The sequence below is a fragment of the Terrapene carolina genome, unplaced genomic scaffold (assembly GCF_002925995.2).
Source record: "Terrapene carolina triunguis isolate 2854851 unplaced genomic scaffold, T_m_triunguis-2.0 Scaffold69, whole genome shotgun sequence".
Lineage (NCBI taxonomy): Eukaryota > Metazoa > Chordata > Testudines > Emydidae > Terrapene > Terrapene triunguis.
Window position 1 is genome coordinate 64037997 of NW_020664420.1, and position 18125 is coordinate 64056121.

General features: G+C 41.3%; 1 protein-coding gene across 2 annotated transcripts in view; it reads right to left on the reverse strand.

Moving 5' to 3' along the window:
* PGGT1B (protein geranylgeranyltransferase type I subunit beta) overlaps positions 1–15911 on the reverse strand; it is a 52322-nt gene extending 36411 nt beyond the window's left edge. Inside the window, exons 1-2 of one of the 2 annotated variants that reach the window (XM_024205118.3) lie at positions 15773–15911; positions 6589–6707 (exon numbers count right to left, since the gene is read on the reverse strand). In XM_024205118.3, the coding sequence (XP_024060886.1) occupies positions 6589–6707; positions 15773–15906 (253 nt within the window). In that variant the 5' untranslated portion in view covers positions 15907–15911. Of the gene's footprint in view, positions 1–6588; positions 6708–15307; positions 15413–15772 lie in introns of those variants that run through there. The other variant, XM_024205119.3, reaches the window with a different exon arrangement.
* Between the last annotated feature and the right edge of the window lie 2214 nt (positions 15912–18125).

Consider the following 18125-nt stretch of genomic DNA (forward strand, 5'->3'; position numbering starts at 1 on the left):
CACCTTCAATGGGGAAGGAAAGAAAGAAGGGAAGGAGAGTCATCTCCTCTCTAGTTTAGTCTATACTAGAAAACGTTTGTCGGAATAGCTATACTGGCAAACCCTCTTGGTATAAGCTATACTAGCAAGAGTCTATGCTAGTATAGCTTATACCAGTTCCCCGAACAAAGTAATCACACCCCAACCAACATTATTATACCAGCAAAAGTTTCTAGTGTACACCTGGTCTAGGTCACTTTCAAATCCAGCAGAGTTTTGCAGAGACCAAATGTTCTTACCATTGGATCTGTGGTGTTCATCTATGATGGATATTAACCCATCACAGGAGGGGTGGGTTTAAAAATCGGGGGCTATGAGTCCACTGTCGCTAGCAACAGGTGCTAAGCACCTTATCCCACTATACAGAGGGATGTGTACGGGTCTCCCTGCATCTGTCCTAACTGCTTTCTTCTTCTTTTGGAAACACCCAACAAAATCAAGGAAGATATTAATAAAATGGAGACTTTATTCAAGGCAATTCAGAAGCAGGTCGGACACAGTCCAGGTTCTGTCTAACTGCACTGGCTAAGAGGGAACTGAGGGAGGCCAAGGCCACTCTACTCTCACAGTGGAGCAGAAGGAGCTGCAGCCCCACTGAACACTGCTATGCAAAAGATTCCGAGTTTGGGGGAGGCGGGGGGGGGGGGGGGGGGGGAGGGAAGAGGGAGAGGGAGGGGGGGGGGGGGGGGGGGGGGAAGAGGAGAGAAGAAGAGAAGAGAAGAGGAGGCAGGACACACATGAACCTACAACAGGATATACATATTCAATTTCTAAAATAAACATCTGAATGTGAAATTGGACTCATTATGAACTTCAACTTCCGTTAGTGCATTTCCATAAGGCTACTGTAAACTATAAATTTGCTTGCTTATACTAATTTCTATTAAGGAACTGAAGTGTTACACAACTTTCAAGAGTTGTAGCCCTGGGTGTTGAGGCTCTCCAAACAGACACAGGGCCTTTTCTTTAACAACACGGTAGAAGGCAGAGTGAATGCCATGAATCACACAAGAAGTGCACCATTAGTCTGTAATGAACACCATGGTATGGCTTATTGCTACTGCAATATAGCCAATTACACCATTAAAATATATTTTAAAATATTGGAGTATTGCGATTTGTACTTCCACTATGACAAACAGTTCCTAGTAAAAGCTATAGTAGATAGGGTTTTAAACATTCTCTACTGTTTTCATTTTTTTTAACTGTTTCGTGGACCATTCAAAATGCTTCTCCCATTCCATCAGTAGCCCAGCTACCAGTTTAGCAGCAGTTTGTAAGCCAAGACCATTTCATTTCACTTTTATAAAAAGTAATTATTGAATAAATATTTTCACAAGAAAGCTGAATAATTATTAAGTACTGCTGAAATTGCAGCTTGGTACAGAAAGGGTAAGTGGGCACAGGATTTCTACCTGTTTTTTCAATAAAAAAATTCTAGTGGCACATTTTTAGAAACTGGTGCATGGATGCAACCAAACACACAGCCAATGTGAAAAGCCATATTCCAAATTAAAATATAATACCATGATCTATTTTCACAGATCCTTCATCTATAGAACCCAAATCCCTTTAATACAAAACAGAGTGCAACATAAGAACGGCCATACTGGATCAGACCAAAGGGCCAACTAGCCCAGTATCTGGTCTTCCAACAGCGGCCAATCCCAGGTGCTTCAGAGGGAATGAACAGAACAGGTAATGAAGTGATCCATCCCATCACACATTCCCAGCTTCTGACAAACAGAGGCTAGGGAGACCATTCCTCCCGATCCTGGCTAATAGCCATTGATGGTCCTATCCTCCATGAACTTATCTATTTCTTTTTTCAATGCTGTTCAGAGGCCCTCATTCAGGAAGGTGAAAATGCTGCGTAAGCAGGAAATAACAGCTGAAATTGAAAGTAGTGAAGATACAAACATCAAGGTCAAGACTAAGACTTAAGTCAACCTTACAGTAATGTTGCCATTCCAGAAAACAAATATAGTAATGTTCATTTAGCATGTAAAGAAGTTTAAAAAAAAATTGTCTTTCCCATAAAAAGTGGGAGGCATCAAATTATTTAGTGACAGTCCTTGCAATGGAACATTATTTCTACAAAACCAAGCGATTGTCAGAGATTTTTTTTATATAATGGATTTTGGTGCAGCAACTTGATGGGTTTTCACTCTAATTAGACTAGTGTATTTGATTGTTTTGAGAACAAATCTGCTCTGTGTTTTATTCAAAAAGTAGCTACTTCATTAAAAAGGCAGTTTAGAATTCATAAGGAAAAATATATTAGTCCATAGGGGTGACATTACATCTGAGTTATAAGACTGGACCGAAGGGGAAAAGGATGGGCATCAAAACAGTGGTCAGAACTCTGCTAAAGGAAGAGATGACAGCTGAGCTACACTGTAGGCATCTGGGACTAAGCACTAGGAATTATTTTTATTTATTAAGCAGCAGGGACATTAATTCCATCACAGAATTCTAGTGAACAGATCAATGAAGATAAAATAATTAGAATTCTAGCCCCATTATTCAGCCACTCATTTATTGTGCATTTCATAAACAAACCAATTTGACTAGCTGAAATGTACTGAATATTATGAGTCATTTCAAAATTTGAAGAGCTGCCAATTTATCTTGTATTTTTAAATGGCTCCACTTTTTCCGTTTTGGACACTCACTCATACCAATATCCAATCTGTTACTCTGTTAGTATTATTTACAATTTTAATCCACCTACTTCATTATCCAGAAAAGTAGTCTTGTAGATAAGTGACTTTTTACAATTTGTTTCCCAAATGAGCAATTTATTTTATTTATAGCTGTGCCTTTTATATGCCAAACACTTTTCAAATGCTCAATGACAGTCCCAGCTCCAAGCAACTCACAATCAAAGGACAAAGGAAAGCAGACATAGGAAAAGAAAAATAGGTGATCTATACACAGTTAAAGATTCCTGCTTTCAGTGAATTGAAGTGGGATTTACAATGAGGGTCCCACACAGAAAAGCTCAAGAGGTTGTACTCAAGAGTAGTGGGAGACCTCATGGAAGAGGGTACAGAGGTGACCCGTGCTAGAGGTTTACAAACGGTGGACAAGGCTGAGAATAGGAGCAGTGTGTAGGGAACAGATAACATGAAGCTTGACTAGGGAGGGGAAGAGTTCTGTAAAGCTTTGAAGGTGGCAACAGGAAGCTTAAATTTGATGTGCTAGCAGATGAGAAGTCAGTGGAGAAATCCAAAGAGGGAAGTTACAGGATCAAGTTAATGGACAAGGAAGTGGAATTTAGCAGTTGTATTTTGTACAAATGTGTGTATTTGAGATGCCAGAGAGAATGAACCGCAGTAGCCAAGGTGAAGAACAAGAGCCTGTATGGGAGATTCATTGTGGGAATGGAAAGGACAGATGCTGGAGGTGTTGAGGGGCAGGATTTTGATAAGGCCTAGATATGTGAGGCAAGGGAAAAGGAGGAGTCAAACACAATCCTGAGATTTGGGATTGAGTGACAAGTTAAGATAGCAGTATTCTCGACAGTCAGAGGGAAGATAAGGAATTCTATTTTGTCAGGGTTAAGATGACAAGACATCAAGATGAGGGCCTGGATGGAAATGTTACAGTGAGGAGACAGATTCATGACTCATCAGCATAGAAATGCATTGCCGCAGATGTGTTTTTTGCTAACTGCTCATGCCCATAGACCATTATGGGCTATAAGGTGAAAAGGCTTTATATATTGTGCTACTGCTTCAAAGGCAGCCTGGTTAGCAATCTTGAATTGCTGAACAACTGGAGTTGGTGTCTGGCCATTCTTAGAAGGCCTCTGACTCTGGCACTCCCCTTTGACTAGACAGGGCCAGAATCTGCATAGCTGGAGAGCACACTACAGGTCTATCTATTCTCATGCCTGTTATGAAAAGGTTGACTTTTCACCTGTGAGTTTTTAGGTCTAATTTTAGGGATCGAGAGACTGTCAGTATGGTGTATGCTTACTGAAAGGATGTATGTTTGCTTAGTGACAAGTGATAGGAGCATTTTTATCATTTTAAAAATAAAATAAGCTGGTGGAGGATACACTAGATAAGGGTCTAAAGCAGAGGTGGGCAAACTATGGCCCGTGGGCCACATCCGGCCCGCAGGACCCTCCCACCCGGCCCCTGAGCTCCTAGCCCCTCTCCTGCTGTTCCCCCTCCCCCGCAGCCTCAGCTCGCCCCACCACTGGTGCAATGCTCTGGGCGGCGAGCTCCTGGGGCAGCACAGCTGCAGAGCCCGGCCTGAGCTCGTGCTCTGTGCTGCGCGGTGGCATGGCTGCCTCCAGCTGGGCAGCAGGGCTGTAGCGCCGCCAGCTGCCGGTGCTCCAGGCAGCACGGTAAGGGGGCAGAGGGGAGTTGGATAGAGGGCAGGGGAGTTTGGGGGGAGGGGTGAATGGGGACAGGGGTTCCAGGGGGCAGTCAGGAAGGAGGGGGGATTTGATGGGGTGGCAGGGGGCAGTCAGGGGCAGGTGTTCCAGAGACAGGGAGAGGGGTGGTTGGATGGGGCAGGGGTCCCGGGGGGAGAGGGGGCAATCAGGAAGGAGAAGGGGGGTTGGATGGGACAGTGGGGGGCAGTCGGGTGGGGATTCTGGGGACAGGGAGCGGTGTGTGTGTGTGGATGGGGCAGGAGTCCCGGGGGGCCATCAGGGGGCGAGAAGCAGGGGGGCCAGGAAGAGACTGCCTCCCCTAACCAGCCCTCCATACAATTTCCAAAACCTGATGCGGCCCTCAGACCAAAAAGTTTGCCCGCCCCTAGTCTAAAGACTACTTTGCCCAAAATCCTGAATCTACTAAACAGTCCTGGAACAGAGCCAAAAACATCTGCTAGACCAAATGGCAACCATAGGTCAAACGGTTCATGAACTGCCAGAGTGAGCAACAAATGCTTTATTCCAGTGGAAAACTGGGAATCAGTTATTTTGCCTTTGTTGAGAAAGTCAATTTGTTAAAAACCAACAACAAACACACAAACACACCTTCAGTACTTTTGTTAAAATTGTTTTTAGAGAAGAGAGTTAGATTTGGCTATATGAAAAGCCTAGACAATACATTAGAGGTAAATATTTTATTCTATTTGTAGTACGTATTCTATTCCTAAAAACACAAGAAACAGTTTATATTACTGATAGTCTGAATTGATAAATAAAACCATGGAAAGATTTATCAAATAATTTAGAAGGTAGAGTGGCAGAGTAATACTTGTAACCATACACTTTCTATCCAGGCATCCCAAAGAGCTTAACAAAAGAGGTAGATGATATCCCCATTTTTTATGGATGGCAACACTGATCAGAGACATTAAATGGCTTGCACAAGACTACAATGTGAGCCAGTATTAGAGCCTGCAAAGGAACCTAGCTCTGCTGTCTCCCATTTTCTTGTCACTAAACCACATTGCCTCACAGGCATGTGTCCGTAATTGTGCCTTTGGGAACTTGCAATCCAGTCTCTAAATATTTTCACTTTTCATACATATATGGAAGTTGATCCTGCAAAGAGTTCAAATCTCCCTCAGTTACATAGCCGTAATGACCAGTAGGTTAATGTGTGTTACAGGCATGAACTGAGGGCAGTAATGGAGCCCAGGAATAACCCTGGCACTTGGGTCTCCACGATCTTGCAAACTGTGTAGTTATTTACACATGTGCAAAGTAAGCACGAGGTGAATAACACTACAGTTCATTTCATACCCACTTTGCATATATACAAATGGCTAACCATTGTAAAGCAACAGGTTAACAGTCCTCATGGTCAGAAATGTAATTGGGTTGCCTGCTATTCCCTGGGATACAGCAACAGTACTGTTCATTCTAAAAATATTAAAACAGGTAACTTAGCCATCCTATCTCCAAGAACTAGACTTTTTTTTTTTTAAAAAATGGGAGGTAATATGCTTATCCCATTTTGTACCCCATTTTCAACAGCTGCTATCTTTCATTTCCCATTATTGCTCCACTGCTTTCTTACATGACTGACCTGTAGTTGCTTACATTAAATTATAAACTATGTTAGCTGCTAAATCAGTACAATAATTGATAAGCACCACCCCTGCATGTGATGTACACATCTGTCTCATAGAAGTAGCCTGCAAACTCTTTAAAAGGAGATACCTGCAGTTGGTTCAAGTATGAAAAGAGCATGTGATAAGCTATCACACTTCATTGATTAGGAAACCTTACAAGCCACACAGAACTAATCATTCTGCCCCACTGTTAGTGGTAGAGTTTACTAAAATTTTACTTGTTCATATCTTCAAAGTCATTTCATGGCTTCAACTGAAATAGGTGAAAAAAGTTAAAAACTACTGGATTCTTCTGAAAAATTAGGCGAAAGGGGCTTTAAAAAAAAACGAACTGATAAGCGCACACAACTTTTATTTGAAGTTAATGGGAGTTGCAGGTACTCAGCACCTCTGAAAAGTTACATGGGTTTTCAGGGGAAAAAAACTCTGCACTAGTCCCAAGATCTAGACGCAACATAAAGGTGTTAATGTCAACAATAAAAAAAAAGCTAAAAACTCACTCACTGTCTTCTGTGGGGAGGACCTGCAGGGAATAAATCCATTCTATTATATCATCTTTGTTCACCACATCTAAGGAATCCAACATATCCAGACCAGAGAGTGCGAAAAATGCAATTGTCAACCTAAAAGAAAAAGATACGACTTTCACTTCCCACCATAAATTTCACACTGGAGGTTAACAAAATTAAATGCAAAAATGGAAATAAATAAATCAAACCTCAACTTTCAGATCTTGAGAGGAGTGTGACACATGAAGTCTAGATTATACATAAGGAATTTTACCTGCTGCATGCAACAGTGTTTTTACATTTAGTTATTTCTATATTCTTGAATGATGCTCTTCATTACATGAATCACATTTCCTTTGGTATGATTAATGAAGTGCCAGATATTTAAGTATTCGCATTGGAAAGAAAAGTGAATCAAGCATCCTAGCCTGCTAGTGGTAAGCCAAGCCTCTGAGGACGTGTCTCCACTGCAATGACACCCACAGCTGGCCGGGGCCAACTGACTCGGGCTTACAGGGCTCAGGTTAAGGAGCTGTTTAACTGCGGTGTAGGTGTTTGGTCTCAGGCTGCAGCCCAAGCTCTGGGACCCTCCCACTTCCCAGCATCCTAGAGCTCAGGCTCTTGCCTGAGCCCAAACATGTCTACACAGCAATTAAACAGCCCCTTAGCCTGAGCCCGCTGGCATGCGCCAGCCATGGGGTTTTTAACTGCAGTTTAGATACACCCTTAGAGGCTTGCTACAAGCACATGGACTGAGAATTGTTAAGGACAGCTAATGGACATTAGGGCAAGAGGAATGGAAGGAACACATATCAAACACCACCATTATTCAAAAAGATTCCTGGGAATAAGGGAGGTAGAAATGAGACAAGAATGTAACGGGTACTCTTCTACCTCAAAGTACAAAGCCAGCCCCTGTGAACACACATATATATTCTTTCTAAAGCCACAGGAGTTTTGCTAACAGTGTGTAGCAGTGTCACATTCATATTTTTGAGCTGTGGCTTTCTTCCGTGTAATATCCGCTAAAATGAGCATTATCCCAATGTTCCCTTTCTCAAAGAGTGCTGCATGTGACAGTACTGCATCTTTGTTCTTGTCATGAAATATCAAGCACAGAATACCATACATCCACATTAGTGCAAATACATAAGATGTCTAAGGTAAACCAAGTGAAAGCTAATTTGGGAACAATGATGATTCTATGGTAGTGTCAATTTAACGAAGACACATCAAAATATAGAGATACAACACAGCAGGCTGTCCACCAAAAACTCTTCCATGGAGCCAAATGGTCATTTTAATTAGAGAGCTGCAAAATTTGAGCAGCACAAGATTAATCCTTCAAGGCTTCTTACAGTGGTACCTTCAGATGATTAGATCTGTGCCACCACACTAGTCTTTGTGAACAGCATCACAGCAAAAACAACATTTAGAGTCAACAAAATGGAAATTCAAAAATAATTAAGTTCAACTAAATTAAAAGATCATCCAGTTTTGGCAGGCATGCACGCAATATTTTCCAGACTTGACAAATGTTGCAGTAGATAATCTGTGTGCTTGTCCACAAGGCAAATGCTGAAAGATCCTTTTTTACATTATGCTGCATGGCTAAATGAACATGAGCACATAAAGAACATACCAAGTCAAATACTAGGAACTTGCTGTAAATTAGACCTGAACACACTAAAGATTGTACATATGGAAGGAGAGAGTGCATAGCTGAAATGTAGTGGAAATGTGTAAACACCAATTAAATAAGCACAAAAAGGGGTCTAACTGAACAATTTGGAGCTGGTGCATTAGGCTAGCAGTACACAGTTGCCTTAAAACTTCCAGGAAGAAGTCAAGAATAGATTTACAGATTAAGTGCTGGAATTTACAGAAAAACAAAGGATTCATACTAAAGCTAATACAAATAACTTTTGCCAATACTTAAGCTGATCTATAGACTTCATTTATAGCATCCCCATTTTGACACAACCATCAAATTGGCAATATTATGAGAAAGAGTGTGATGGTTGTTCCACCTGCCACTTCAGGTACTGCGTACATTTCAATTTATAGTCAAGTGTCAAACATATGTTTGACACATTTGCCTCCAAACTGAAATTTGTGAAGTCAGGAGGCTCATACAAATCAAGGGGTCTGTTATACCAATAGAATAAAAACCAGCAGGATCTTATAAAGAGGGATAAGGCAAAGATGACACATTTATTGTAAATATAATGATAAAGCAAAAGATAAAAGTAAACAACGTTGTTTTGACTACTTATTCCTATCACTACTTATTCCTTACACACACATTTGTAGCCCACGAAAGCTTATGCTCTAATAAATTTGTTAGTCTCTAAGGTGCCACAAGTACTCCTGTTCTTTTTATATATATTTAGAGATTCATTCACACAATCATTCATTTACGTTCTGTATAGGTGTTATAGTTACCAGCCTAGAAGTTGCTCATGCCAAGTTACTGGCCAGGTATCTTGGTCATGAAGATGGAGCCGAGTCTGTGTCAGGTGCACCTGATGCTCCTGGAGGTTGGCAGCAGAACCAGAGACTCAAAGTCATCAGTCTTTAGAGTCCATTCTTATAGGAATTAATTCCTATGTTAGTCTATGGGAGCTGTTTCATCCTGCTGTTGCTGACTCAATCAGCAGATGGCACATTCCTGTCCAAAGTGGCACATTCCTGGTGGCTCCACACTGTCCAAAGTTTGTGTTTCTCATCCTTCCAGGTGATGGGGTGGATCCCAGTTTACCCTCCGGGGGTTTTCTGGTCATCCACTTGACACATTCTTGGGCCGATGGATACTCCCTTTCTAGGCTGGCACCTCCCTAACCATTCATGTATATCAAGCATTCATCAGCATACATTCCATATCTTAACCATATTTTAATTTACTGTCTCCACCACTTTCAGGGTGTGTGCTAATTCATTTGAGACTTCCGGCCCTTTAATCACAGAGGGTGGGTGTCTGTCCTAGGAGCCACTGAATGAAGTGAAAGTCACTTAACGGCTTATAGTGTTTGTCTGCATTGTATCAATTACTTCAAGAACAAAAAGTCAGTTAACTTGTTTGTAAGTTTTACAATTTACATAGTAGTAAAGTATCTTTCACAGGATAGATATAATCAATGGTTTCTACAGACAGTAGCTTACAAGTTTTAACAGAAGACCCAAGAGATTTTTGTACTTGGTGAAACTGTTGGATTTTAAAGTGTGGGGGACAAATTATGAGGGGGTCACTGTCACTTGGGGGAATCACTGTTAGTACCTTCTTTAATATCCCTACAGGTCCAACAGATACACTGATTTTGAGTGCTTTCATTTTTATTTTTTTTTAAATCAAGCCTCAATCTGAAATTAGAGAAAAAGGTCCACACTGATTACCAAAAGACTCAGAACTCCTGGTCCTCAGGTACTGACAGAGAATATATTTTTCAAGTACAATTCAAAAACCTTTTTAAAATGACAATTTGAAATGTTGAACAAGCAACACAGGAAAAGTACCATGATGTATCACAAACTTCAAGTTGACTTGACTCTAGGGTCAGAAGATCTTATGCTCTTCTCCTTGTAAAAGAACTCTGCAATCATATTTGGCACTGGGTGTGATGGTAAGAATTACATTACTAAACTATCACTGAAAAGTTGCTATTGCAGCACAGAATAACTAGAGATTAAAATAAATATAAGTGATTGTGGTCTAGTGGTTTCAGCATGGAATATGGAATCCAGCATCTGAGTGCTCATCTTTGTTCTCACATTGACTCCTTCAATGTCTCTGAACAAGTCACAGCCTTTGATTCATCACCCCCATTGCTAACCTGGGGATAACATTTTGTCCACACTAACAAGATTACTGTGAGAATTAGGTAACATTCATAAATTACTATGTTCATAAAATATTAATCTAAATGTTAGTGTACTAGAAACATAAGGTTGTGTGTGCAAATAGAAGTTTGATGTCTCAAGCTCTACATGCTCTGTTCAGGATAACTCTGCTTTTAATTAAATTGAAAACTTCAACCTGAAAATGCTACCAACTTTTTGGGTTTATTAGAATACCTGAAAATATGTTACAAACTGATAACTTCAACTGATTTAAATCAAAAATCAAAATCTTAATCAAAAAAATATTGCAGGCAGGCTCCATGCAAGTTTCAACACAACTCCGCTAATACACCTCAAACCTTGCTATTTTTAAGATGTGCAATGTTTTGGTGACATCAATAAATATCTACTGAGCACTAGCTTTAAGAACTTCAAACCCATTTTCACTTTTGTCCTGTACTTATACTTCAATGCAGAGATCAAAGACTACTTCACTAATCTATTGCACAATTTATATAATTAATGAAATGCCTGGTAAGAAGGGAGAAAAAAGATAATGTCTAAATCGGTCTTCCAGATAGTTGCAAATATTGGGAAATTCAAGTGTAAAAGTATAACTAGGCAGGTCAAAAAAGAATCTGAAGAGCAACTAACAAAAGACAACTAGCAGCAACTTTTTTTAAATACATCAGAAGCAGGAAACCTGCCAATTAGCGGGGCCACTGGATGACTGAGATGCTAAAAGAGTATTAAAGGAAGATAAGGCCATTGTGGAGAAGCTAAATGAATTCTTTGCATCTATCTTCACTGCAGAGGATGTGTGAGGGAGATTCTCACACCTGAACCATTCTTTTTAGTGTAAAGCAACAAAGAGTCCTGTGGCACCTTAAAGACTAACAGATGTATTGGAGCATAAGCTTTCGTGGGTGAATGTTAGACTTTAAGGTGCCACAGGACTCTTTGTTGCTTTTTACAGATCCAGACTAACACGACTACCCCTCTGATATCTTTTTAGTGAACAAATCTGAGGAACTATCCCAGATTGAGATGACAACAGAAGAGGTTTTAGATCAAACTGATAAATAGTAATAAGTCACCAGGACCAGATGGTATTCACCCACGAGTTCTGAAAGAACTCAAAAATGAAATTGCAGCAGTACTACCTATGGTATGTAACCTAGCATTTAAATCCGCTTCTGTTCCAGATGACTGGAGGATAGCTAATGCAACACCAATTTTTAAAAAAGACTCCCGAGGCAATCCTGGCAATTATAGGCCGGTAAACCTAACTTCAGTAGCAGGCAAAGTGGTTGAAACTATAGTAAAGAACAGAATTATCAGATACATAGACAAACACGATTTGTTGGGGAAGAATCAACACAGCTTTTGTAAAGGGAAATCACGACTCAAACCACCAGAATTCTCTGAGAGGGTCAAACAAACATGTGGACAAGGATGATCCAATGCATATAGTGTACAAGTCTTTGAGAAGATCCCTCACCAAAGACTCTTAAGCAAACTAAGCAATCACGGGATAAGAGGGAAGGTCTTCTCATGGATCAGTAACTGGTTAAAAGACAGGAAAAACAAAGGGTAGGTTTTCAGAATGGAGAGAGGTAAACAGCTGTGTCCCCCAGAAATCTGTACTGGAACCAGTGCTGTTCAACATACTCAAATGATCTGGAAAAAGGGATAAAGAGTGAGGTGACAAAGTTTGCACATTATACAAAATTACTCAAGATAGCTAAGTACGAAGCAGTCTGTGAAGAGCTACAAAGGGATCTCACAAAACTGGGCAATGGGGCAACCAAATGGCAAGTGAAACTCAATGTTGATAAATGCAAAGTAATTCTTATTGGAAAATAGAATACCAACTTTACACACAAAATGATGGGGTCTAAATTAGCTGTTACAACTCAAAAAAAAAAAAAAGATTCTGGAGTCATCATAGATAGTTTTCGGAAAACATCCACTCAATGTGCAGCAGCAGTCAAAAAAAAGCTAACAATGTTAGGAATATCTATCCCTTTCCTCATGGTTAAGATAGTGAGTATAATAATGCTACTATATAAATCCATGATATGCCCACACCTTGAATACTGCGTACAGTTCCAGTCCCTAATCTCAAAAAAGATATGTTAGAAATGGAAAAGGTACAGAGAAAAGCAACAAAAAAGATTAGCAGTATGGAACAGTTTCTATATAAGGAAAGATTAAAAAGACTGGGACTATTCAGCTTGGAAAAGAGATGACTAAGGGGGGATATGATAGAGGTCTATAAAATCATGAATGGTGTGGAGAAATTGAATAAGGAAGTGTTATTTACCCCTTTCACATAACAAAATCCCAAGATCACCCAATAAAAATTAATAGCTGTTTTAAAACAAACAAAAGGAGGTACTTCACACAACGCATGGTTCAATCTGCGGAACTCACTGCTAGGGAATGTTGTGAAGACCAAAAGTATAAGTGGTCAAAAAAAGAATCAGACAAGTTCATGGAGGATAGGTCCATCAAAGGCCATTAGACAAGACAGTCAGGGATGCAACCCCATGTTCTGGGTGTCCCTAAGTATCTGACTACCAGATTCTGGGACTGGACAAAGGGGGGATGGATCACTTGGTAATTGCCTCATCCTGTTCATTTCATCTGAAGCATCTGGCATGGACCACTGTTGGAAGACAGAATACTGGGCTACATGAACCATTGGTCTGACCCAGTATGGTCTTTCGTATGTTCTTATGAAATATAATGTAAGGAATAAACAACTCTATATTGGCCCCAAAGTGATAGATGTGACCTATTTAGGACTTCATGAATATTTCACCCTTTTGTCACATACCCATAGATCACTGTATGCGTCTCAGATTAAAAACAAAAAAACTCTTATCTGCTCTCAAACTCCAACAGGCATTTTACTTTCCTGTCTCCCCTCCCCCATTTGTTTACTTTGGGTTTTCCCTATGAGCAGCATTCTGTGGATCTTCTTTGCTGCCAGAGTGGGTAAACTTTAAACCTTTTTTTTTTTTTAATAAACCTGTTTTAAATTTACAATAATGTATGTTACAGTCTAAAATTGCTATAATCTGTTGACATAATTTAAATAAAATAAAACGAATATGCTGAAACAATAAGTTCTCCTCAACCTGTATGAGTTAATGGCTGCTTTTTTATATTCAGAGTCAGGGAGAAAACACTTTCTTTAACTTCTGACACCAAGCCTTATAAATGGCACAGTGTCACCTACTACATTAAACATTTAAATAATTTCCATTCTTTATAATGGAGTGAATGATAGTAATTACCTTCCCCCAAAATATCAGTACTTTCAGCCATACAGAACAATTTTTGTCTTCTTTATTTTTGATATCAAGTTAGCCAAATGCTTGAATCCATGCATCAAAGTAATCTAGAATTTTTCAGAGTATAGCTTCTAATGTGGATTTAAACAACTAAGTAGAAAAAAAAATCTAATAATTTTACTCAGCTAATAAAAAAATTTAAAAATCTTGGTTTTGGGCATTTTAAACTGAATTCCAATTTCCATCCAAATGCATGATCAAAAAGTTAGGTATCTAGTAAATAAGAAATACATCATTCACCATTTTTCAACATAGTATTTAATTTCTGCATTTGGTACCTGAATAAATGTATGTTGAGCTCTACAGTTACTTTAACAGACGTACAAATATAGTGCATTCTCCTGGGTAGCAGAAGGAATTATCAAAACTAGTGTAATGACTATATTCAGTTGTAAATAATAAAATAATAAAATTAATGGCTATATCAACCAATGAGAATTTATTTTCTCAAGGAAAAGCCTCAAAGTACACATGGAAAACAAAGCTAAGATTATAAATCAAGGTTTTCTACTTTCTGTTTTAAATCATTGCTTTCAAACAAGTGACTTAATTAATCTAGCCTGCATGCCTGCTGACCTTAAGTACACACAGCAGGCAGGAGCTCCTTCCAGTGTGAGGAGGACAGCCACGAGGACTGGAAGGATCACCTGCTTACCCCAACTTTCTCTTGGCTACTTTTGTCCTGGATGGTCTTGGGAGGGTAAAAACTGCAGCCCTAACTACACTAGTATTCACAGGTGCTCTCACATCGCTCCTCTAACACTTGTAAGAATGGTTTCAGAGTGGTAGCCATGTTAGTTTGTATCAGCAAAAAGAACAAGGAGTACTTGTGGCACCTTAGAGACTAACACATTTATTTGAGCATAAGCTTTCGTGGGCTAAAACCCACTTCATCGGATGCGTGCAGTGGAAAATACAGTAGGAAGATATAGATATATATATATATACACACACACACACACACACACACTATATATATATAAAACAAGACTCCAAAGAGAAACTGCTGAATTGGAATTAATTTGCAAACTGGACACCATTAAATTAGGCTTGAATAAAGACTGGGAGTGGATGGGTCATTACACAAAGTAAAACTATTTCCCCATACTTATTCCCCTCCCCCCCACCCCGCTGTTGCTCACACCTTCTTGTCAACTGTTGGAAAGGGGCCATCCTGACTATCACTACAAAAGGTCCCCCCCCTCCTGCTGATAATAGCTCACTGTAACTGATCACTCTTGTTACAGTGGGTATGGTAACACCCATTTTTTCACATTCTCTCTGTGTGTATCTATATCTTCCTATTGTATTTTCCACTGCATGCATCCAATGAAGTGGTTTTAGCCCACAAAAGCTTATGCTCAAATAAATTTGTTAGACTCTAAGGTGCCACAAGTACTCCTGTTCTTTTTACTCGTAAGAATGCTCGTTTAGAAAGATCAATGGTATTTTACCACAGTGACATTCAGACCTGCACGATCAGAAAATATTTTGGTAGGAACACCTATGCCCTACCTACACCATCCTCCTCGCGGTTACTACCAGCAGGGCAGCTGCGTTGGCGATCGTGCAATAGCGACCGTTTTCCCATCACAGGCTGGTGCAGCCACCCGCAGGACAGGAAGAGCAGTTCAACGCACGCTACCCAGAGCCCCGGCACGAGCTGTCCCCGAACAGCAGCTGCGAACCGCCTGTCCGGCACCCGCGCAGGGAGCGGCTGCGCTGAGACCTGCCCTAAAGCTGGACGCGCGGAAGCCAGATCCAGAGACCGTGTCACAGACCAGACCCCAGCGCTGGGACATCAGAGTGGCCGAGACGCGAGCGGGCGGGACCCCCAGGCTGGAAGCCGGACACGAGCGGAATCCGACCTGGAGGCGCCTCGATGTGACGGGCCCCGGGACAGCCCCAACGCCCCCCCGGCGCCTATGCGGGAGCAGCAGCAGCTCCCTCTCCCCAGCGCCTCCCCGGCGGGGCCGGTACCTGCTAGTCTCCAGGGACGAGTATCTCTCGGGCAGGATCTGCAGGCAGCGCTGGAAGAAGCGCACGTGCCGCTCCTTCAGGAAATCCAGCCGCTCCTCGTCCCCAATGCCCGGATCCTCCTCCGCCGCCGCCATCTTATCCGCCCTCCCCACCCTGGCAGCCACCCGGCGCGCACAATGTGCGTCACCAGCCACATCCGGCGCTCGCTCACGTGATCTCGAGGCTAGCGTCTCCTTCGGGACGAGAAGCGTCTCGGTATCACGTGACTCGGGGATGCAACACTTCCGGCCCGCGCCGCAACTCCTGGGTGCGTGGGAGGGGAGTACAGGGCTCAGGGCCGGGGTGTGTGCGGGGCCGCAGGGCTGGGCCGGGGTGTGTGAGGGAGGGTCAGGGCAGAGGGCTGGGGGTGTGGGCTTGGGTCATGGGGTGCTCACGGCAGGGGGCAGGAGGGGATATGCCTCTATTCCACACCCCTTTCCCCCGCTTCTTCTCTGCGCTGCCTCCGCCGCCCACCCCCTCCCTTGCAAGGGCCATCAGCTGATCGGCAGGGAGGGAGGAGGGGCAGGAACCCAGCACACTGCAGGAAGAGGCAGGGGAGCCAGCAGGACCAAGCTTCTGCTCCCTGCCCCCGTGGGAGGGGGTGGAGAAGAGCAGGCCAGGCCAGGCAGTATTTTTAATGGCACGCTGCTGCCTACTGGGACCCCGGCAGGCAGCAGCATGCCATAGGTTGCCAACCCCTGCAGTAGATGATGCATCTGATTTGATGACATATTATCTGCTACATCTGAGCACAGATACTGTAGGATCAGTGGTAAGCCTATAATCATTTATCCCTCTCCAGTGAAATAAACCAAATGAGAACTCGGGGTTGAAAGTGGCACACAGGAAGCCCAGCAGAAATATTTAGGATGTGCTTCTCTCTAGTCTCTAGGGAGGGTACTTGTTTCATCCTGTAGGAAGAATATAGGTCCATGTTAGAACTGGGTGAACTCTGGTTTTAAACAGAGTGGATTTTGATGTGAGTCAGGCCCAAAGCATGCGACCAAAAAGAATGAGATCATGAGAACGAAGGGTTGTTTGTGTCAAACTGGTAGTGATCCTGGAAATAACAGTATTATCTTATTTAGGGTTTGGGCTAAGCAATAGCAATAAAGAGAAAATGTTAATTGGGCACCAGGTGCAGTAAATAATTGGTTAGAAATGCACAGTCCAGTAGCTACAGAAAAATAGGGCAAAGTGAGATAAGGGGAAAAAGCTTGAAGAAAGCAGACTACAGCCCCAAATTGCTTGAGCTAATTTTAGCTAAGGTCCAATAATAGCAGTGACATCATTTGTTTGCATAGTGCAAGTACATTAATACATCTAAAGATCGATCCTGAGCAAGTAAGGTTTTCTAGACGTTCTTTGTCAGAGCTTTTTCTTACCCCTCTGGAGATGCTTAATGGGAAGGTATCTCCCAGGTCTGATCCAGTTGTGAGTATTCAGTCAATGCTTATAACTGCATTGATGCTGGGTATAGAATATAAGGGTACATACCATGTGTAATTTTCTTTTTATATTCAGGTCCTAAAAAAATGACCTCCTATTGTGAACTTGGTTTTATTCAACTGTTTACCTAATTGGTCTTTAGGAAGGGAGAAAGAGTCATCAAACTGTTCAAATAGGAGAATACAAGGCATTTAAAAAAAATCTATTTTGGTATGGTACAGTATAAATCAAATGAAAAACAGGTTTTCAGAGGTGATTTCCAGTTTTTGTACGAGTAAGGAATGAATGCAGGCAGTGTCAAGGAAAACATCTTCTACAAGTTTCCCATCTTACAAAAGGAATTTTTAAATTTTATTGATGAAAAATAGTAGCTGAAGTTCTTTTAGACTGCAAAGTGGGATATCATATTATATATATTAATTGCCTTATCTTATTTATAGGATTTGAATCACTGTAAAAGCCTATGATTTAAAAGGCTATATCAGCTACTCATATCTTATACAGAAAATAAATTACTATGTTCCCAGTCAAATAAAGAGTCTGGTTCAGATTGTAGATGACTAGTGACTAATAGGAAGACTAAATAAAGGGCCAGGGTACTAAAAGGAAGCTTATAAAGGTGTAAGGTATGATTTACCATGGAAGAAGGAAAGCCAAACATTGATCATGATGGGACTAGTGCAGCAGAAGGGAAAGAGAGGTAAGAAAGTGATTTGAGCAAGATTTAAAAAACTGAGCTCCTACAGTTATGAATCTAAGTTCATATGTAGGCACCTAAACAGCCTGATTCTTTTTTAAAGAAGTGCTAAGCAATGGACAATTCCCACTGACTTCAATGGGAAACCAAAGATCTATTCCCAGCTTC